General features: G+C 40.3%; 1 protein-coding gene across 1 annotated transcript in view; it reads left to right on the top strand.

Annotated features, from left to right (window-relative positions):
- TBCK (TBC1 domain containing kinase) overlaps positions 1 to 23,770 on the top strand; it is a 194,815-nt gene that overhangs the window by 39,592 nt on the left and 131,453 nt on the right. The window contains exons 4-12 of the mRNA XM_018554476.1: positions 6,953 to 7,067; positions 9,163 to 9,236; positions 12,210 to 12,351; positions 14,753 to 14,813; positions 15,197 to 15,258; positions 16,014 to 16,075; positions 17,788 to 17,936; positions 18,027 to 18,165; positions 22,542 to 22,641. Coding sequence (XP_018409978.1) covers positions 6,953 to 7,067; positions 9,163 to 9,236; positions 12,210 to 12,351; positions 14,753 to 14,813; positions 15,197 to 15,258; positions 16,014 to 16,075; positions 17,788 to 17,936; positions 18,027 to 18,165; positions 22,542 to 22,641 — 904 coding nt within the window. The remainder of the gene's footprint in view (positions 1 to 6,952; positions 7,068 to 9,162; positions 9,237 to 12,209; positions 12,352 to 14,752; positions 14,814 to 15,196; positions 15,259 to 16,013; positions 16,076 to 17,787; positions 17,937 to 18,026; positions 18,166 to 22,541; positions 22,642 to 23,770) is intronic.

Genomic DNA, 23,770 nt, shown 5'->3' with positions numbered 1-23,770 from the left:
TTGATGAGTCACTATATTTATATGTCCGATGTTTGGGCGGACCATGTGCTGACTAAAATGATGATTCACTTAAGAGATGTAGGGCCAGTTCACACTAGACTGCTGCAATTGAAGCAATTGCACAGCACAATGCACTGCAAGCTAGATGCGCTGGTGCTTTACTGTTCATTCTGGTGGGTGTACGTTCTGCTGCAACACATAGTGCCACACTAGCGTGAATGGTGGTACAATCATTATGGTTTTCACGGCACTGCAACGCACGCTATTGTGGTACCTTAAGCTGCATGGTAGCACAACATACACCTGCCAGGAGGTGTATTGAGGTGCCATTCAGAATAAATGGCAATGCACCAGCACACCTGTGCTGTGCGATAGTGTGAACCGGCCCTACAACTATTCTTCAAGATAGAGCCAAAGGAAATCTCACTACTTCAATTCCTTAGCCGTCATCAGGACTCCCTAGGTGCTGGTCTAATACTATCCAGAGAATTCCAATACTTCAGACTAGGGATGTCCCGATACCACTTTTTCAAGACCAAGTACAAGTACCTCCCCCCATGTACTTGCCGATACCAATTACCGATACTTTTTCTTAAAGGGACAGGTGACTTTAAAAAAAAACAATGCAGACTAATGATTTTAGGCCAATTTCTTTATGATTATGAAGAACTTTAATTTAAGACTGTTTTAGAACAATAAAACATTTCTATTTGCTTTCACACAGTTGTCGTGAAACTACAAATCCGATCATGCATGTGCCTCTAGGATCATTTAACCTATTCATGTTAGCAGGGGAGAAATGTAACTCTTTTACTGCAGTGTACTGGAAGTGTGTACTATGGATAATTTAACCTAGTACACACTTCCAGTACACTGCAGTAATAGAGTTACAATTCTGCCCTGCTAACATGAATGGATTAAATGATCCAGATTACAACTACATGTTATTTACTATGGATCATGATTTAACGATTTAACCTATTCATGTTAGCAGGGGAGAATTGTAAATCTATCGCTGTAGTGTAGTGGAGGTGTGTGCTGTATACATGTACTACATATACAGTACACACTGCAGCAATAGATTTACTATTATCCCCTGCTAATATGAATGGATTAAATGATCCAGATTACAACTACATGTTATGTACTATTATGTAATATAGAACATTTAATCCATTCATATTAGCAGGGGATAATAGTAAATCTATTGCTGCAGTGTGTACTCTATATGCAGTACATATAGAGTACACACTGCAGACAATAATTTACTATTTTCCCCTGCGAATACAATAAATCGTTTTTATGAGGGACCCCAGGCCCTCACTCACTGTTAGTTGCCTCGCTGGTGAGGTCGCGCTGTGCGGGAGAGCAGCGGCGAGTCGGCGCTGGTCCGGTGGGAGGAGCTCCAGGTGGGGTCCTAATTTAGCTGGCCTGCGAATGCTCTCAGGTCCTCTGGACAGTCGCCGGTGTTCTGTCGACGTTGAGAACTCATCGACCTCGCGAACCTCTGACGTCGCATCCGGGTACCGCCAGTAGGTCAGCTACACATAGGACCTTCTGCGGATGCTTTTCCACTCACCGAGCCTTACATCCCCACACTGCACCTGCGTCCCTTTCTCACGGCCGTTAACTTCTCCAACTACACACAGCCCCTGTCCAGTTCAACTACCATGCACTGCGCTTGCGTGCCCTTCTCGTTGAGTTTGCGAACTATACACTGCGCTTGCGCTGTCCATTTCAACTATTAAAATAAATACATAAATAAACAAACTTATATATTAAATAAATAAATCTCATATACACATATAATTAAGCTTGTCATACATGTGGGGTTGAATGAGAAAAATGCTTGCTTTTCCCATCCATGTGAACTGACAGAACTGGGTGTGATGCAGTCTCTGTTTGATTGAGAATTTTCAGACTGGCTCCTTTGACAAAAGTTGATTGAAAAACCACACACTGGTCAGGTTTACTAATTAATATTTGTGTATTACTCACAAGGAAGAAAAAAACTGCATGGGCTATAAGTTCTAACTTGGCAAAGTAACTTGATATTCAAATGAATGTTGTTGCAGCAGCCACATCTCCACTTACAGAGCTAGGTTATTGTTTTTCTTTTAAATAAATATTCATGTAATTTTATTGGTATCTATCTTCATTTTGTACATTTACCAGTAGCTGCCTCATTTCCCACCCTCGGCTTATATTCGAGTCAATACTTTTTCCCAGTTTTTTGTGGTAAAATTAGGTACCTCGGCTTATATTCGGGACGGCTTATACTCGAGTATATACGGTAGTTAACTTTGAATGGGACACACAAGGTACATTTGTGTGGTCCCAAACACAGACTTGTACTTGTGTGTAAACCTGTTTTTGGGGTAGTCAGTATTTGAAGAGACTTTGTCTTAAACGAAAAGAATTGCAGGTAAAATAACAGAAAAATCAAGTATTTTAATTTCTTACTTGCAGTGTTTTTCCTTTTTGTAATTTTTTTTTAAATTCAGGGTCCATTTACACCATTTGGGATCAAGCTACGCTGGCCGTTGTTTCCAGTGCAGCCCCAAGGCGAGACGAGGCAATTTGCCTTGTCACAGATGGTGTGTGCTGAAAAAAGTAAGGCATGCCTTACTTTTTTCAACGCATCGGGATGCGACGCAGTACAACTGCCTCAAACCCTGATGTGCCCATAGAACTGAACGAAATGCCACTTTTGACATTTCAGTAAAGTGCTAACAAAAAAAGAGAACATAATGTGCTGTGATCAGCGTTTCGGCACTGTACCCAGGCAACGCACACCAGACGCTGTGCGATTAGTGCAGTGTCTGGTGTGAATGGGCTCTAAATTGCAAAGTGCCTTTGAACTTGCTAGCAAATTTGACTACTTTAGGAAAAGTCAATTCCCTAGCACCCTCCTTCCCCCCCATCCTTTTCATGCCATTACCCTCTCCTCTTGTTGGAGTGTCCTAGTAACTCTCTGTGCTGGCCCAGCTCCTTTACTCCTACCTTAACCTCCCTACATCTGTGGCAGCAGAGCAAGGAGAAATACTGTAAACGGTCACTTGACTGCCAGCTCTGAGCTTCCTAGAGCTGCTGACATCACATCCAAGATGGCGGTGCCCAGCAGCAGTCACAGGTACATACCATGCCTGTTAAATGAAAATATAATCTTATGGCAAGATTGCTGTTACAATGAATGATCTGATGAACAGGTTTTTTTAAAGGGCCGGTGCACACCTATGCGACACCCCACCGATTCCATACGGACAACGATCCACAATCCAGAAATTGACAAATTGATCATGGCAGAAGAAGGCTGCAGAACAACACAGGGTCCATCTTACAGGATACCTTGCCTGGGTAACACAGGGTCCATCTTACTGCATACCTTGGCTGGGTAACACAGGGTCCATCTTACTGCATACCTTGCCTGGGTTTACCCAGGCAAGGTATGCAGTAAGATGAACCCTGTGCTGTTCTGCAGCCTTCTTCTGCCATGATCAATATGTCGATTTCTGAATTGTAGATCGGTGTCTGCTTTTTGAAGACCTTTTATTTACCACTTGATTGTGAGTACATTTTTTTTTTTTTAGCATATCAATTTTTATTGTTATTATAGCAGGTTACATAGTGATGAGACATTTTCATAAAGAAATCAGAATGTGTTCACAACATGTGGTGAGGATAAAATACAGGACCATATACATTGCCGCAAATTTAACATGCGTGTGTAGCATAGGGAACTTCACCTTGAGATATATAGTCCATAGATCGCTATGTGAAAACAGAAATAAGCAAATCATCAATTGAAAGGACGAAGAAGAAGGAAAAAAAAAATATAAAAGATATCAATACTGTAACTGAAACTGATCCTGGATCATTCAAGTGGATGTTCTGATGAAAGGAATCGCTGGATTACTGGATGGGGGAGAGATCGTAGAACCACTTTTTTGTAGAGAGAGCCTAAGGAATGTAGGGGAGTCGTAAGGACTATCAGAGAACATCTAGTGCTCCGAGGGATCCTTCAAGTTTGGCGTGGAGAATCCATGAGGAGTATTGGAAGGTAGTCATAATATCTTGTAATTGTTGTGCAGGGAGTTCAGACGTTAAATACCTGGACCAGGTATCGAAGAATCTACCCGTGAGATGAAAATCGAACTGTGCGCTTAGTTTATCCAGTAGCATGAGTCTGTGAATTATGATATTAAATGTACTGAGTGTGGGCAGAGTAGGAGATAGCCAGTCAGTCAAGATGGCCTTCTTCGCACTTAAGATGCAGAGGTGTTCCCAGCGAGTGAGGGAGGGATGTGGTGTGACAGAGTCTGGGGAAGGGAAGTGAAATAGGCAGATGTCAGGGTAAGGCATTCTCTGTCTGTCCGATTTCATATTCATGAAGGCAATGATTTCGGTCCATAGGGATTGGATAAAAGGACATAGCCATATAAGGTGGGTTAGGTCAGGCAACGGTAATTGGCATTTTGGACAATGGGTCAACCAGTCTGGAGGGTTATTGGGTGAGTTAAAGTTGAAGCCATAATAGGCTCTGTGAATCACTTTGAATTGTACTTCCCTCCATGCTTCACTAGTTATAGCTTTCCTCAGGTGTCTCCAACCTGACAGTATGACAGAATGTGTGTCTTCTGGAGTTAGGAGTAGCAGGTCGGCCCACTTGGCTATGTAGGAAGGAAGGGCCGGAGGTAGTGATGAGGCAGTGTGGGAGTATATGTGTCGGTACAAAAAGGAAAGAGGTAGTTTGCGGTTGGTGAGGAGAGTAGCGTGCGGAATTGGGAGTATTGTAGTCCAGTGCAAGCGGGAGGGAGGTTTTTCAGCAGAAAGTGATGTATCTGGGCGTGCTGCAAGAAATGTGTAGGGGGAACGCGGTGTTCCTTGCACAAGGTGAGGAGGGTCTTGCAGTGTCCCTGAGGTGTCAGTATGTCTTGCAGGGTATGGATACCCAGAAGTTCCCAGCCCCTGAAAGCTTTTGAGTCGAGCCCGGCTGGGAAGGTGAGTACATTTTATGCTCTTTATTTCGTATAATAAGTAATCTATGCTAGGAAAGGCGCCCTCTGTGTGTTTTTTTATTTTGTCAGTTTTTCTCTTCTGTTCATTGTAGGACATCTTGAGTGGAGATCTTGAGTTCTTACTGATGGGTTATACTGCAGGAGTAGGGTGCTAGGCACAAAATATAAAGCACAAACCAGGGGTGGCCCCTACTGGTGGCCAAACCTCCCATCTGCTAGAGGCAGCTCAGTTTTTTGCCTAGTGTCAAGGAGTATGGACCTAGTTCCCTAAAGGGGAACTTAGTTCCCTGCTTTTCTTTTTTTCAACATAATCTGAAGTTGGTCAATGGCTTCTCATATTTCTTGTCAAGCAGGGACATTACAAAGCTGACAGACACACACCTTCATGTGTGATGTGTGAAAGGAAATAGCTGTGTAGAATTGTTCCTGTGTCTACCTACAGTACACTTTATTCTGAGGAAATAAGTTTTCACCTGGCTATGTAAGAATGACATTTCAATAAGACGTTCATTGGAGAAACAACATGGGACATTTTAGAGGAAAAAAGGATAATGCTTAATATGTATTTCCAAATTGGGATGTCATTGAATTTCAAACAGCCTTTTTTTTTTCTGAAAGCAGTGTCTAAAATGTAAAGTGATCTGCTGCCACCACAAGGCTGGTCATTAACATGCTATATAAATACGTAGAAAACACATTAGGATGCATATTAAAAAATATGTTACGAAGGCTATTGGAATGAATATAGTGCTGATGGTGTCAGCAATCAATCACATTGCCTTGGGGAAACAAAAGAAGCAATCTGATTGGATATTATGTCCACATTCTTCTTGCCCAATTTCCTTAGCTCCAGTTTTAGGCCTCATTCACACCTGAGCATTCTTTTGCGTGCTTCCTGAAGCGTAACAACGTTCTACATGGAGAATCCCATTATTTTCAGTAGTGCCTGTTTACACCTAAGCATTACTTGTTATCTAAAAATGTACATGAATGTTTTCATGCCTACCAACTATACCTAGCTTTACTTTGGCTAAAACAAAAACGCTAAAACAAAGTGCAAAATAACACTTAAGGGATTATCACTAAAGGGTGAAGAGTTTGGAGAAGGCAGGAGAAGTGGACAATCTAGGTCAACATAGCTAATTTGGAAAAATTCCCCAATTCAGCTCACTTTCCAGTTCAGCTATGCTGTCTTTTAAAGCCATATAAAGAGACTGGAGAAGAGAAAGCTATCTGTTACTAAGAACAGTCAGTCAGTTTCCAACTTTAAATTAGGAAAAAAAAAATTAGAGTATTTGTTTTTAAATAACTAAGCCCCTCTTGAACCAGTTTTGCAGAAGATATAGTAAAGGAATATCAACTTCTTTTTTATGCACAACAGCGCCATATAGTGGCCACAATCTGGTATTTTCCAGATATTACATTTGACCTGGAAAGAGAATACATAAAATCTCTGTTGCTTACCTGTTTTTAATACAGGAGATTTATTTCTGAATAAACCTATTGTAGGTTTCTTAATGTGTCTCACTTACAGAGAGCTGTTGTATCAAAGTCTCAGCAGTAAGGATTTTCTCAGTCACAAATCAGATTCAACCCTGTTGAGGTATATTGAATCTGATTGATGCAGGCTGCAGAAAATAAGGAAGCTACAATAGCTTAGGATTCAGAATGCTAATCCATCCTCCTTACATGTGAGGAACTCTGGAATTGGGCTGCAATCTATGACATACAACTATAAGAAAATGACTTCATGACTGAAGTTTGGTTGCAGTTTATAGCAGCTCACTGATTGATCTAACATCTTGCCTGGAATAGCTCCTTAACCTTTTTTGGTGGGTTTCTTCTGTGTCTTCATATCCATGTAAAGGATCTAGCAACATGCAAAAATGTATGACAAATATACACATAACAACTCTATCTCTTCTCTGTACCAGCCCTTTGAAGATTTTACATCTGGCATTTGAAGCCCTTCAGGGATTAGAATACATGAACCGTCACCATATGGTCCACCGGGCACTTTGTCCTCATAATATCCTGCTGGATGGAGAGGTAAGGAGTGATGTGATCAGTAGAGAGCATGAAAAGATCACTACGCTTTCTGAATGTGATGCCATAATAACCACTGCCATATGTCCTTAAGTGGCATTGATGAATTAGAGGCACAAACAATGATTTATCTACATGACACACAATGAACAGATCATTTATTTCTGTGCTAAGGCACGGCTATTCATTTCATGAACAGCAATGCACACCTACCTTGATTGCCCCTTTAAAAAAAAGGACTAATGAAGGTTTTTTGTTTTTTTTTGCTACCAGTCATCTTAGAATCCACCAATCAACCAGTTATGTGTCAGAAAAATATTGTGGTTATATTGACTATATTGCCATAATCCAATATACAATGTAAACATTTGAGTATGTCACATAATCATATTAGACCAACAGATTTACATTGGGGCTGATTTATACATTTTCTGCCCATATATGCTCCTCGGTAGCGATCTAATGGCGGTAGTGCCATGTGAACAGCATTCGCCCACTATGCTGAGAGAAGCTGATCGGTTGCCATGGGCAACTGCGCCAGATTCTTTCTGCTCCAGTTTTGATAAATTCCTCCCAATGTGTGATACTCTATGTTCAATTCCCAAAGCTAACACAGTCAAATGCCTCAAATAAAGATTATTATCCTTGTGTTAAAGCTTTGTGAATTGAGCCTTAGGTAATGTACTTTATGGCGGGGGGTTTATAGAAAAGAAGTGGAAGATAGAGGTGTTACTTACATAAGACAATCCGACTGCTCATTCACATTTGAGATACATGTATGTGAGCTGTTTTACCAGCCAAAAGATTTGCAGGACTGAATAGCCAAGCACACAACTCAACTATTTTCTATTTCCATTACTATTTGCATTCTCCTTTGTCACCTGCCTTCTAATGGGACATTTCTAAACTAGTGGTATCACTTGCCGGGGAGTCTGACCCTCACAGTTAGCTGAATGGAACTATAAATAATATGGGCAGGTAATATAGTTCACATATATGTATTCTCACTGTTCATTTGGTTGTTCTCTTGGAAGTCTGAGTGGTTGTTCAGGGTGCTTTCAAATTGACTTTTTGAAAGTCAATTTAAAAAGTCAATTTAAAAACTTTTTTAATTTCAAAAATAAAATGCGTTCTGTGTTCATATTTTGGTAATGATATCGGCCAGCATCCCCAAACCCTTTGTTTACATTCAGCTGTTGGTTGGGGAATCTCCCGGCTGGCAGCTTCCAGTACATTAATGCCCTACTCTGATCACTGGCGTCTCTCTATACGCCAGATCAGACTTGGTCTTAATTACTGGCAGTTTTTCATTCTGTAGACAGTTGGTAATTCTTTCTGAATCTGTCCCAGCCTTAAAGTGGCGGTATTAACAGGGCCGGATTTTCCACAAGGCCAACCAAGGCCCGGCCTTGTGGCAGCACGGAGTAGAGGGGCAGCAGGAGTGTGGAATTCCTATCTCCCGATGCCTCGGTCATGCAGTTCCAGGCACCGGGCGGGTAGTGGTTTTTCACATTCAGCCCTGCTTTCGGTAAGCAGAGCTAAATGTACAGTGGGGAAGCTGTCGGTTGTTTTGTACAAGTGATCCCGGCGATGTCGCCGAGATCACTTGTATCCAGGTCTGCCATTCTCCACGAGGGTTGTTTGGCAGGTTGGGGGGCGCATTGAGGAACCTGGCCTTGGGGCCGCAGAGAGAGTAAATCTGGCCCTGGGTATTAAGAAATACTTGAATCTGTCACAAGTGTCGATTAAGGTATCGAAACTGGCAACAGGGCTTCATTGAATTTGGCACAGCACCTTTTAAAGGTCCCTACTTACAGAAGTGTTGTTAAGGCTTTAATTAATTCTCCCTAGTGTGTGCATATTATGTATGTGTGTGTGTGTGTGTGTGTGTGTGTGTGTGTGTGTGTGTGTGTGTATGTATGTATGTGTGTATATATATATATATATATATATATCTAATATATATATATATATATTATTTTAAAAAAATCTTTTTTACATATTTATTATCTTTAGTTAATCAAGCATCTTGCAGTTAAACTACACTGCAGCATACAAAAGATATGCTGTTGGTATTAATGCTACTTTTCTGTTTCAGGGGCACATAAAAATGGCTAAATTCGGTCTTTATTATATAACGGATCATGGAGCAGATGTTGATTTCCCAATAGGGTAGGTAAAATGCTGTTTATATGCTTTATTACAAATGTCCACTAGATGGCAGCAGTATGCCAGTGTATGTCAAACAGTGTTAAAATACTTCGAGTTTACTGAAGCTGCATTTATAGAACATATTTCCTAGTACTTTTACTAAATAAGGATACTATTATTGTCTAGACAACTTCAGTTTAACTTCTGACATCACTGCTTCTACAATTAAATGTAGTAAAATGTGACCATTTATAGGCTGTGTAACAGAATCTGCTAATTGACTTTCTTTGCTCCCACCATTTTTATTTGATAGAAGCATTTCTGCAATTCAGCCAGGCATGGGAATATAGCTTGGGCAAAATTATAACAGAGCCATAGGGAATAGAAGTGCTGCCGATAGCAGTCATTTGGATTCCATATGCATTTTATTTGGGAGTACAGTTTAGGCGATGCAATTGCTTGTACAAAATCGTTTTTTGCATCTTTTATATTTAGTTCCAGTATGCTTTATGCAGATCAGATTTTCCTTTCAAGTATAACTCCAAACAAAATTTGTTTTAGTAAAATGGAGAATGGTTACAACATCTGTCAGGTTTTTACTGTTGTAGTGGTGTCGTTAGGGGAAATCACCTTCTTTATTTGTCCTGGGGACAAAGTAAGTGGGCATGAAACCTTTATCACTGTCTCCAGGACAGGAGTAAAGGGGATATTTTTTGGGGGGGGATACCTGTTCTAGTGACCACTGTCAGAGTAGGCACCTTTGAAGAATTTTCCACGTGCTTTCTGTTGCGTCACTGGGGAAAGGACTTGATAAACATGTCACCAGCACACCAAAGTAACTTGTGCAATCAGAAACCATCTATTTATTGACAGACTGGGGAAGGGAGGCGCTTGGAAATGTCTCCCGGGGGTGCACAGATTACATTTAAAACCTAACGACACAACTATTCCATCTATATGTTGGAGATGTGAGAGAGGTATTGGTAGTCTATTTCATATTTGCTGGGAATGCTGTAAGACATGTTTGTTTTGGAAACAGGTAGTAACCTTACTTAATACTGTAGATCACTTAACTCAAAGGTTACATTAGGTCATGACCATTGCTTACTGGGTCTCCCTGTCATGGGTTTAAATAGATATTCCATTAAGCTATTTAATTATATTCTGTCTGCCTCTAGATGGCTAGTGGCGGTAAAATGTTGGCAACTTGTACCAACTTCTACCGTGGATTTGTTTAAATGTAATCACGATATATACAATTTGGAATATCTCACAACACACTAACAGTGTTTGACAAGGTGTAGTCCCCTTGGAAGTTCATGGACTCCTGTCTCTCCACTTTCTTTCTCCTTTTTCGCCTTTCTCCTCTATTTTCTTCTCTTTTCTTCTTCTCTTTTTTTTTCTTCTCTTCTTTTTCCTTATTGATTTAAGTTATACATGATACTTTCTACACAAAAATGAAAAACCAATAGCGCCAGAGGTGACCACTCCACTGAAGAGGTAAACATGCAGAAGTTCTACAGGTCGCTGCCCCACATAAGTCAGGGAGACTGTGATATCTAAGGAAAAAACAAAAACAAGGGGCGCCTTTCCTAGTGTAGATACATTTTTATTACCAAAACAGCAAAAGTAGGATAATACTCACAAAAGAGTAGCTAACGCGTTTCTGGGGCCACACCCCCTTCCTCAGAACCTCAATGGGGTTCCGAGGAAGGGGGTGTGGCACCAGAAACGCGTTAACTGAGGCATACCTTGCTGGCACACAGGAACACTATATGTGCAGCTCTCACATGCTGTGTTTGCTCTTTGCTAAAATGAGGATCAACCTTTGTTTTTGAAGGCTCATTGTCATCTACTCTTTTGTGAGTATTATCCTACTTTTGCTGTTTTGCTAATAAAAATTTATCTACACTAGGAAAGGCGCCCCTATACTTTGTTTTGGGATACCTATTGATTCTTGTGTTGATGGTACAGTGGTACCTCGGTTCACGAACGCTTCTGTTCGCGAACAGGAAGTTCAGCAAAATTTTGCTTCTGTTCGCGAACTCTGCATTGGGTGACAAACACAACCGCAGCCATCTTCCCTGCTCTGAGACAAGTCGTGGCTTCCTCTAGTCGAGATCGCGGTCTGATCACAGTTTGATTCGGTTAGCGACCAGAATCGTGGAACGAATTAAGTTCGTGAATCGAGGTACCACTGTATATGTAACTTGCTGTTCGCAGTATGGCTTGTATTTTCAAATGTAAAGATTAACTATTTGCATTCCTGTTTGCAACTCTGGTTTATTGCATTTTTTAAAATTATCTGTTTGTTTTCTCTCTGTATCTTTGTAAAATGTTTTAATAAACAGAAAGTTCTTAAAAAACAAACAAAAAAAACTGACGACAGAAATTCTAGCTCTTCCACACTCTATTCAAAACAAAAGGGTTTTAGTTGGAGTTGCACTTTAAATGAAATAGGTTGTCAAACATAACTGTAAACTCAATGCTAAGCATTATAATTGCAGGCAAATATGTGGCATTCTTGCTATATACCTATATCCATTTACTGTATAAATATCTAGAAACAAGTAGACAAACAAGAGTGTTGACTTAATTTGTCCATAGATAAGGCAGGCTTCTGAGCTGGCCAATTATTTATATCAGGGACATGCGGACACATCTGTCAAAGGCTTGTTGGTTGAAAAAGCAGTGAGACAGGTTAGTAAACCTTTTCAGACCTCTATGCCTTCCTCTATGTTAAACCAACCCAGGAGGTGTCTGCAGTGCCCCTCTGACTCCCTGCCACATACGTCTCAGGCAACCACTTGTATTGAGTATCCTGCTGGAAGGATGAGTTGCCCAAGCATGGTTGGATTCTTTCTGCACATTCAACCCTTTCAGCTGTCTATGAATATGTTGAGCTCTTAGTGCAGGCATTATGACATGATATACTTCATTTTCCAGGTCTGTATGTGTTTTTATTGTTTTGTTCTTCTTTCTGCTTTTTTCTAGTTACCCATCATACTTAGCTCCAGAAGTTATTGCTCAAGGGATTGTAAAACCCAAAGATCCCACTCAGCATGAAAGACCTCGACCTTCTGGACCAAAGTCAGATGTGTGGTCTCTGGGTGTGATTTTATTTGAACTATGTGTGGTATGTAAAAGAAATATGTGCTTTTGTTTCTCTGGTTTGATCGCTCTTACTGCTACTTTTAGTTGGGTGGATGTGGGGGAAGCATTGAGACCAGCTGGTATATTTTGTGGTCAGTGGTTGAGAGGGGATTTCCAGTAGATTTACATTTATCTGAAGTAACTAGCCCCTGACCCGCGTGTTGTAAAAGCAATGGGACTGCTGTGTGTTTCAGTGATTCTTTATAATGTCATATGATATGAATGATATGAAACCATTGTCAGACTGACTGTCTCCTTCCACCCACCAAGAAAACACAGCTGTTTCTATGTATATATTGCAATTTCCTTACAACATTATGTGCAGCAGTATATATAATAGATTTACATCTCTAGATATAGTGTGCGTATGCTAAAATATGTATAATTTACATGAAATGCTGCAGGTGTTTAGTTCCTGCCAGAACCAAAATGTGCTAAACGTACAGAAGGTGTAAACCTCAGGGAATAGATCAAGTGATAATCTGAACCACTTTTTTGGGGGGTTCGGTTCAACACAAAATGAATTTTTTAGTTATAGGTTGTAAGAATACTGGCTGTTTCTAGATTCAACATCTTTGAGTCACGCACCTAATCAGATTTGTTGCTGTGATCAATACAAACTCTTTGCTTTTTTAATTTTCTTTTGCTTCAGGCACATTAATTAACGACGCCCAACTTTAGAAAGAAATTAGTTAGATGTGCCTAGTGCATGTTCTTAGGAATCCAGTAATGAATTAATAAACCTAGCAGACTGCTAATACATTATAGATGCCTGACTTCGTAGGAAAAAAACAAGTTTTCCATGCATTTGGCTTGGGTATGTTTACTGAATTTTGCTGTGTAATAGTGACATGTGCCGTGTTTAATGTCCCCCCTATATTACCTTGTCTTTTAGGACATTGCCAACTTGGCCAGTCATTTCTTTAATACTTCTGTAGCCCCTTCGCCCTAAGCGGGGTGGCTTTTTAAATTTAGTGTTGCTGAAACTGTCATCAGTCTGGCTGATTTGTAGTCTGGTATCATTTGGTTATTTCTAGGTGTTCTGCTATTTATTGCACCTGGGGCAGCCAATAGGGAAACATTAGGAGTGTCTATGCCTCACCAGCAATCACTAGGGGTTTCATGCCCAGTGGTGCATGCTGGGGAAGTGCATAAATATTTAGAGATTTCCATGTGCGTGCGGCAATCGAAGTGGGATGTTCAAGGTTGGGGAATCTAACTAGGCCTCAAGCCTAGAGAAGGCCACATGTGGACCCAAGAGGGGTCTGGAACTATCTGGGAAGGAGAACCAGAGGAGTCCTTTGACTGCTGAAGGTGCCAGTAAGGCCAAGATGGCATTGACCTCAGAACAAGTCTGATGTCTCTTCCAGAGAAGATCTCAAGCATGTCTTCTGTCCAGCTGTGGCTCTATTACACAGTGTCATGCTCTGCTCAACTAAAGTATTCCTACACTGTGGAAGCTGGAAGGGACTGGTGAATCTGAAGTCTGTTTTGTCCATGGATGTCTCTAACCCTATACCCTCTCTCCCAGTTTTGGCTGTTTTACAATAAAGCATTGAAAAAGTGCATAAATCGACTGGCACCCAATTTAATGTTCACATCCCACAACCCGGCTAAGCATCCATCTTTGAGTGTGAAATGTCAGCCCTCCCTGCCTCTGGGGCGTACCACATGCCCATGGGGGCGCAACACTTCTGTTTACAAATTTGAATCTCCGCTTGTGAACTTTTTATGCATTTAAAGCTGAAGGATGTAAAGGTAGAGCAACACTGAAGAGAGTCGAGATCCATAAATGATTGGGAACCAATAATTAAGAAATCAGTGCAATCGAAATTAAAAAGAAATGCCTGAAATCACACACTAAGCTTGGATATCTGTCTGTCAATCCTAACTAAGATCTGTGCAGCTATGTTCCCATGTCTTCCTACATATCATGGAAATCAAATTGGTCTGTTTCCCCCACATCAGTTCTCTTTTGTTTTACACCATAGTAAATAGAGAATGTAAGGAGCAAAGCTTGGAGCTGCTGGAGACTTCAAGGAATACAATTGGCTTTTGAATAGCTCAGACCATCTGTAACCCACCTACCCATAGTTGATGCTTCAATTGTCAGTAGAGTTACATTTAAAATAAGTTGGTGTGAATAGCAATTCCTGTAACAACTATTTTTAGTGTTAATGCACTGAAAGCTAGAAGTTTGATTCATGTCTTTCCACAATCAATTAGTTCTCACTGTGGGCAGTACATATTAATATTATTCATTGTAAAATAGATGCAGCAGAAGAACATACATTTTCTTTTCATGTACATTTTGTTTAAAATATATAGAGTTTTGCAAACTGTTTATGAGTGTTCTTATCTGAAATGTATTCCTCTTTTCTCAGGGAAGAAAATGTTTTCAAATCCTTGACATAGCTGAGAAACTCAAACTTATACTTAATCTAGGTATGTAACAAAAGCAGGTAGTTTTTTATTCATTTTTGTTGAAAACTTAAACCTAAACTGTTTACAGCTACAAGAAATGTAGAACAGAAAAAGTCCAGGCATATTTTAATGAGTTGAGATTCCGCACACTTCAGGTTAAAATAGCCTTATGTCATGGGAACACTAATCAAAGCAAGGACTCCACAGAAAAACTGGCCTGTGTCACTTTGTATATGACTCAGCTTCTGTTGTATGTGCAGCCAGTCCACTTCAAGGATTTTTAGGGGGGGATTTGGGGTTTCTTTCCATGTTAGCATGAAATTCCCAGCTTTCTGTTTTTACATAGCTCCAAGTGTTTGTGTGAACGTCATGGTCCTGAATTTCTTGTTATTTTGCTCCCTCAGGCTGTGTTGATGACATTGTGACCGTGCTTGCTGAAGAACATGGATGTGAGGAAGTGATAAAGGTCTGTGAATCGCTTTGCTATTCCCAGGAAATTGCTGGCAGAGCTAATGTCATGCATTTTAAAAAGCAGATTGTTTGCAATATCCCCTCTAGGTGGTGCTGCAGAGATTCTGTGATTCACATTTGATGAATCTAGGCAGGTAGCATCTCAGATCAGCTATAACGGAAATGCAGTAGAATTTATCCATTCTCTGTGGGTAAACTCACTGCCTACAAATCACTGCTACAATTGTGTATAGATGCAAATATGATCTGTAATGACTAATTGTTATATTACAGGATTTATATAGCGACAACAGTTTGTGCAGCACTTTACAAAATTACGGGAGGAAGTACAGTTACAATACAATTCCGGGATTAGAATGGCCCTGCTCATGAGAGATTACAATCTACCACCTTTGCTGTAGAATTGCCGTGTAGCTGCTGTTATGTTTATTTGGCACAAGTACATTTGAGAAAAGGGTATATGATGCACTGAATTTGTGTCCCGTGTGCTAACCTGGGGGGAAAATAAATAAATGAATATATAAATATATATATAGATCTATATATATAGATGTCAAAAATATCGGCTTACCCATTTATATTGCACTATATCTATCTATCTATCTATCTATCTATCTATCTATCTATCTATAGATAGATAGATATAGATATAAAATGTTATTTTATTTTATTTTATTCATATTTTTTATGCTACTTTGATGCTCAGCTTCATGGTTTTATTTATTTATTATTATTTATTTATTTTCTTAGAACCTGCCAGAAAGTGTCCTAACCTTACTAAGAAAATGTCTTACCTACCGCCCAACCAAAAGGTGCGTACAGGTTTGTAAATACTAATTTTAGTATAAGCTATAGAGGGTTTGCTTTTTCTTGGTTAAGTATTTTACTATTTATGAATAAACATAAACATGGGAGTACAGATTAGAATATAAAATATACAGCATTTAAAATATACTTTAGTTGTTGGCTGACTGTTTGTAATATGGAATAAAAGGTCAATCTTGAGTTTTAGAAGGGTCTCATCGTCTTTGTCAGGGATAGGTTACATGTACTGTGAGATATTACCCTGCCTATAGTATGTCGTCTGCCACTAGAATGGATCTCAGTGAGAATATTAAGTACAATTAACCCTTTACGGAACACACTAGGAAAGCACGTTGTTAGTGAAAGCTGAAAGAAAGTAGGGCATGTTCTGCATGTATTCCATTCGGTTTCTTTCAAGTGACCTCATACAGTATGTATTGTCAGATCTGTTCTATGTTCTATAACAAATGCATACTGTATGTTGCCTTTAGCAGCCAGTCAGATATTGTACTTTGGAATTGCATTCAGAACAATTTCCAGACACCTGTGTTCAATGATAGGCATGCTCCCTGCTGTGTTCAGCAAAACCTTATTTGCACTGCCAGCTCAGTTCAAGTAATCTTGTAGTGAGGCTGAGTGCACACCAGACAGCTTAACAGAAAAGCATCCATGCACAAAACATGTTGAACTGCATTCCAAGTGCATTCACAGTGTATCAAATGAAATATTATGGGTGCAGAACTTTTAACTTTTTAACCGCAAAAATCATATAAAACAAACATACAGGTCAGAAAAAAAAGAGATAGTTCCTCTTCCAACAATTTTATTATCCATGCCTTTTAATGTTATATAACCAAATTAATTCTGATATAACTGGTAAACTAATGTGAAAAGTTATTATTCGAAATTTGAATTCCTTATCTAGTTGAAATTATTAAAGACTCTAACAATTAGAAGGATTGAGTCTTTACATTGAAAAATCTTTATTTAACTCTTACTGACTATATGATGAGCTGGCGTCCGGATTACTCCATAAGAAACGGGTAGCGGATTGGCGAGTGTCAGACTCCCGTTTTAATTCTGCGTGGAAACATCAGCATCTTTTACATGCAGCGTTAAAGCCTTTAAACACCACAGATTCCATTAAATCTCTATCACCTCTGTGGTAAATCAATGTCTTAACACCGCAGGTTTAACGCTGCATGGAAACATCAGCATCTTTTACATGCAGCGTTAAAGCCTTTAGTCACTGCAGAGCTGCAGGTGATGCACATGGATTTAATTAATATGCAACCTCTTGCTTACTGACAGCTTGCCAGCCTATGAAATAGATCCCATTAAATCTCTGTCACCTCTGCAGTGATTAAAAGCTTTAACGCTGCATGTAAATTATTCTGATGTTTCCATGCAGCGTTACAGCAAGGAGTAGAGGCTCTACTCCCTGCCGCCCTGAGGCCATAGCCTCAGTGGCCTTGTGGGGAATCCAGCCCTGATTGGTAAAGTTATAGGTAATACTTAAGATTGTATTTAAAGCTTTAAAAAGAAATGTTCATATGCAGAATGCAGTATTCTATACTTAAGATTTCAACAAATGGTTCTCGATCGATCTAGTTTCACTTTGAAGGTCATTATTGCTTATTAAATATACCTGATACTGAGATTTGTTTAGGTTTTACTTCCCTGGGTCATTGCATTTTGCTAACAAATACATTATCTGCAGACCCTCAGCTGCAGAATTACTCACCAGCAGTTTTTTGAGTGCTGTATCTGCTGGTTACATACCTTTCCGTCAACCGGCTAGTCTGTTCTCCTCAGCGTTGAGATGTGCTGACCTCGATTTGCCTGAAGACATCAGTCTCCTATGTAAAGGTACAGTGACTATTGGGTGTAAGGGATTATAAATAATGAATGTACGCAGTAATAAACGGTTATGTTTAGAGCTTGTTCTCATTTCTGTAGATGAAGACAGTGACTTTTTGGCTGAGAGGTCCATTGAAGAGGTATATTACCTCTGGTGTTTAGCTGGAGGCGATTTGGAAAAAGAGCTGGTCAGCAAGGGAATTATTAGATCCAAGCCACCTATCTGCACATTGCCAAAGTAAGTGAAAAAATAGTAATCACAATATTATAGAGTAATAACTGTATTTGATTATTTCTATAGAAAGCACAGTAAAGCCGCCTTAGAACAGAAGGCACATGTCTCTTTCTGTCACATATCTCAAAAAAGGAGGATTAGTCCTAATTTTAGTGCACATCCAGAACCGCTAATGTATAGTGCACATATTGGCTAATATTATAGAGACATCTTCCAAAATGCATTGAGTTGTTTCAGGCTTTTTGGACTTCATCAGTGCAGTGAATGGAAACGATGGCTTTTATGGAGTAGGGCGTCAGATCCAACAAGCAAGTATAACCATTAAGCACCACCCACTGTCTTTAAGTAAGGTATATTCATCTTATTTTTGGGATATGTGATGGAATGAGAACCGTAAATACCTTTTTGTTTTAAAAATGCTCTGCTGAGCTTTTGGTTGGAAGGATTTTTTTTTTTAATTCTTTGTTTGAGTTGTCATAAATACAAACCTAACCAACCTATACAAACCAAGGCGAGGTGGTAAAAAGATGCAAGCAAGAGCAATGTCTGTGTCGTGACCCTCAGATTAGCACCTATAGTCGAGTGGGTCTTTAGGGTTTGCAAATGACAGGAAGGGAGCCATAGGAGACAAGATAGAGGTATTGGAGTGCATTCCTGTACAGTTGTCCCTGCCAAAAAGCTGATGACTTGTGACAAGTATGACTAACATCAGGGAGGTATATATGCCCATGGGATTTAAAGATAGTTAAGCAAATTTTGGGAGATTTGTCCCAAAGGCATATATGAGAATAGTAGAATTGTGGAAGGTGAGTAGGGAGCGTTGGAATAAGTACAGAATTTGAGGGAGAGTGGTCATGGAGGCAGCGCTCCTCCAAAAACCATGTATGAGGACCAGCGCTGAAGTTCAATATGAATCTTCACCAAGAAAGAGCTAAAAGGTTTTTTGTCAGGGTCAGAGGGGGTCTTGATCACTAATACTTTAGGTTGGGCCCATTGCAAGGGGAGGTCCCTTTTTAGCCCCTGTAGCCTTTCTGGGGCAAGGGAAATTTTAGTGCTTCAGATATGGTGTAGTTAATATTGAAATTCAAGAGTTCACTGTATTGTTTGAAAAGTGTCAGAAGCAGTGGTGGCTGGACAAGGGCTTGTATAGATTAGGACAGTACCTCAGGAAGGGGAGGCCCCTGACATTGGAGTACTGCAGGGAGACTTTGGACATGCCCTTGTCAGAATTGTTCCGCTACTACCAAATTAATCATTTCCTGCGCGCTATATTAGCACAAAGTGATTTTGGTAGTAGTCTCACCCCCTATGAACGCCGGTTCCTTCAGCCTATTAATCAAAGAGGGGTTATCTCCCTGCTCTACTCCATTATGTTGGAGCCCACCACTAAACAGCCATACATGCTAGCCTGGGAACAGGATTTAAACATGGTAACCTCTGAAGAGATCTGGAAGCAACGCATTAGGGCGACGACTCGGGGATTGTTGAATGTATCACTACTGGAGGCTAATTTTAAAGTCTTCTCTAGGTGGTACTTGGTGCCCTCTAGACTGGCTCGTATGTTCCCAGGATCGTCAACCTTTGTGTTTCCGGGGATGCGGGCTTGGGGGCACCATGTACCATGTATGGTGGTCGTGTCCTTGCGTTTGTAGATTCTGGGGAAAGGTTCTCAATTTAATAATTCGGGTCACGGGTGTGTGCGTTCCTAGGGACCCCGGGTATGCCCTCCTTAATGAGGCCGTCCCCATGGTCTCGGGGCATGGTACACAATTGATATTCTTTATATTTTTGGCAGCTAAAATCACCATTGCTAGGGCTTGGAAAACCACTAGGATACCATTGAGGCAGGTGAAGAATAAGCTGTCTTGGATCATGACCCATGAAAAGCTAGCAAGTATTATTGCGGATAAAGTCACACAATTCGATCAGATCTGGGGGCCCTGGCTGGCCTATACAAGTCCTACAATAATGTAATGACATAAGGGGGGGAAAGAGAAGGGAAAGAGAAGGAAAGGGAAAGAGAAGGGGGAAGGAGGTAAAAGAAAAGGGTAGAGTTTGGACCTTAACCCATCCCGACCAAAAAAATCAAAATCAAATTAAATTAAATTAAACTGTTATTGTTGATGTTAATATTGCATTTTTTTTTTCTCCTTTTTCTCTTTTCTTTTTCTTTTTTCTTCTTTTTACTCTTTTTTTTTTTTCTCTTCCTTTGTGAGTAATGGTGTGTTTTGTGATTTTGTGGGTTGAAGAAAACAATAAAACTTTTGAAAGCGAAAAGTGTCAGAAGGTTTGGGAATGCTGCCTCTAGTTTTTATATGAAGAAGAGGAGGTTGTCTGCGTAAGCTGCAACCTTACAATGGGCTTGAGATGTCAGCAGACCCTAAACTCTGAATTGGAGGGCTGTTGATTTTTTTCTTTCCCTTCTCACCATAACTCTGATGATAGATAATGCTTACCAGGAGTTTTAGAGGCTGCCTGTCTACTTGTTCCAGTTCTGTGATTCTGTAGTAGACAGTAAAGACAAGATGAGTGCACAGTGCCCTTATCGTTACTAACTAACACTTTGACTTTGTAGCAAGTACCCTACTTTTACCTTTACTGTGTTTCCCTGATGATAAAAATCTAGTATTTCTGGGGCTATACAGTGATGGATTTGGGTAGCAAAGGAGTGTGCTAAAGGTAAGAGCGGGCAACCTATCAAACTTGCTAAAAAGCCTAAGATTAGTTAAAGTGACACTAAACTAAGTAGTTAAACCTTTAAAATGCATTCAAGTACTATAACTATTTAAAAAAATGTGTCTTATTTGTGTATCACTCGGCTGTAGATTCTCAAATCATCTCTGAATTTGTGCTGACACTGTCCTTCCTTTTGCATAAAGTAGGGAATGGTTAGAGACAGCTGTCAGTAAGCTTTCCAATCACCTCTTGTTTCAGTAACAATCATAAAATTCTGTAATTCCCATCACTTTCTGTACAAGTTGAAATGGTCACCAGGACAAACAGACAGAGTGAATCCTCCCCAGTAGAGTCAGAGCAATAAAAGCAGTTAAGTTCAGATACTGTAGTGTGTATACAATTTGGTCACTAGATGGCAGCATGCTGCAACTTGTACTTGGTAAAGCCCTGCATTATAGTGATAAATGTAAGGATAAAGGGAGGTATGGTAGACACATTGCTTCATAGTTGCAGTGATGGAGGTTCTAAGGTGTATTTGGTAATGTTTTGTTTAAGATTTACTAATCCTGTTTGCTTCCATTTGATTTTCCTCTTGGTAGAGCTAGAACACATATGCTTCGGCTTGGCTGTCGAAGCAGAACGTTCACCCAGCAAATGTAAACAAATTTTAAAAACGGCGCCGAGTTCCCTCCCGAGTGCGTGGGGTTCCCCCAAAAGTCATACCGGGCCCTTTACAACTGGTAGGAATTTAATGGGTAACCCCACTCCCAAAAAACAGGGAAAAAAACATAGGGTCCCCCCTAAAATTTCCAACCAGGCCCTTAATCCAAGCACAGGCATGGCAGGGCAGGCCTTTCTTTTATTTAAATTTTTTTTTCTGCTCGCTACCTCCAAGGTAGCAAGAAGAATAACCGAGCCAAATGCTGCTTGGCAGCATTCAGCTATTCACTCATAGCTGTTTGGCCCCTATGAGAATAGGGGCGAACGGCAACGAGTGACCTGCCAGGTGTTCGGCTCAGCTGATCCAGATGTTGGATTGGCTGAGTCGAATGGGTTCTTAACTTCGGCTCAGCAGAACATACTGAGCCGAAGGGAGCCGAAGCCAGCCGATGTACGGCTGAAATCAGCCGGCTGAAGTGAATAGCCAAACGACTTTCGGCTCGCTTCACTTCGGCTCAGTTATTCACTCGGCTGCCTTCGGCAGCTTAATTAATAATTTCCTCCGAAAAAATATTGCTGGCAGGCAGGTAAGACACTTTTTATTGCAGAAGTGATATACAGACTAAAAAGCCTGTCTGCCAGCAGTGTTTCTCTGCTAGCTGTGTTATGTTTAAAGTATGTTCAACTGCGTATAAGGTTACCATATTTTCCCCTATACCTGTTCTTTAAATTAAGCCCTACAGCCCCGATGCTGGCGACGTACACTGTACGTCGTCAGTCACGAAGGGGTTAATAGAAATGAAGACACTATCCACTTTGATGGTTCCAGAACCTTACTTAACTTCTGCCAGTTTTTCCTTTTCCACAGCTTTCTGGTCTTGGCACTGTTATTGCTTCAAAAATACTGTATGTCGGCCTTCCTTTTGATACGATCTCAAGATTTGCATCAGATTACGTTCATGCATCCCATTTTGATGTAGACATTTTGTTGATGTGGTCATTTTCTTTGTCTTTATTATTTTCCTCCTTTACTTTTATTATAGCCTCCTATTAGAAGATGGAGAAAGTTTTGGTCAAGGTAGAGACAGAAGTTCCCTCCTAGATGACACAACTGTTACTTTATCATTGTGCCAACTGCGAAATGTAAGAGTGGAAGTCTATTGTCTTGTAAATTGAACATTTAAAGTTGACATTTCTGCTGAAGTCTAATTAAAGTATACTTAAAGGTTTTGTAAACACTAACAATGAACTTTGCATATTTGTTCCCTTTTGTTCTTTTAAAAATTCCTGTTCTATAAGTGCAAAAAAATACTTGTTGTTTCTGCCAGAAATCTACTAAGCTCATTACTAGCTGTGCTCTCTGCCTTTGCTGCTCAGAAATGTCAGCTCTGCTTTGTTCACCTCTGTGAATAACAGAACACCATCCTTCTATGTTATGGAGAAGTGGAGAGAGTTTGACATTCTATAGTCCTGCCCTATTATTAGAATTATTAATATGCAGTTATAGTGGCAAACGTTTGCACATCATTTTACAAAATATAGGGGAACAGTACAGTAACAATACAATGCAAGATTACGGTTAGGAGGGCCCTGCTCGTGAGAGCTTACAATCTAAAAGGAAGGAGGAACAAGTGAAACAAAAGGTAGTAACTGCGTGTTAGGTAAAGGTAGGGTAGGCTTCCCTGAATAGAAGAGTTTTCAGAGATCAACTAAAGATGGACAAAGTTGGAGGTAGTCGTGCAAATTGGGGTAGTGAGTTTCAGAGGATGGAAGAGGCTCAGGAGAGGTGATGCGATGAGGTGAAAAAGGAGCCAGAGAGCCTGAGGTCTTGGGAGGAGCGGAGAGGAGAGTTTGGGTGATATTTTGTGATGAGATTGGTGATGAAGCGGGGTGGCATAGTTGTGGATGGATGGCTGAGTATCTTGTTAGTATTTAAAGTTTTATTCCTTGGGCAAGCAGAAGCCAGTGAAGGGATTGGCAGAGGAGAGTGGCAGACACTAAGCGGTTGATAAGTCTGGCAGCAGCATTCATGATAGACTGAAGGGGGGAATATGCTGTATAAAAATAGGCCAACAAGGAGAGAGTTACAGAAGTCAAGGCAGGAGATAGCTAGGAAGTGAAAAAGTATCTTGGTGGTCTCATTGGTTAGAAGGGGCATATTTTGTGCACGTTATGAGGTGAGGGCGATAAAATCTGGACAATAAGTTCAGGATTATACTTAGCATGCTGGCATGAGAGGAGGTACTGATGGCTGTGCTACTGATCTTGAGGA

This window comes from Nanorana parkeri, unplaced genomic scaffold (assembly GCF_000935625.1).
Source record: "Nanorana parkeri isolate BGI_ZX_2015 unplaced genomic scaffold, ASM93562v1 scaffold161, whole genome shotgun sequence".
NCBI classification, from domain to species: domain Eukaryota; kingdom Metazoa; phylum Chordata; class Amphibia; order Anura; family Dicroglossidae; genus Nanorana; species Nanorana parkeri.
Note: the sequence above shows the minus strand (reverse complement) of the source record. Positions and strands in the feature narration are given on the sequence as shown.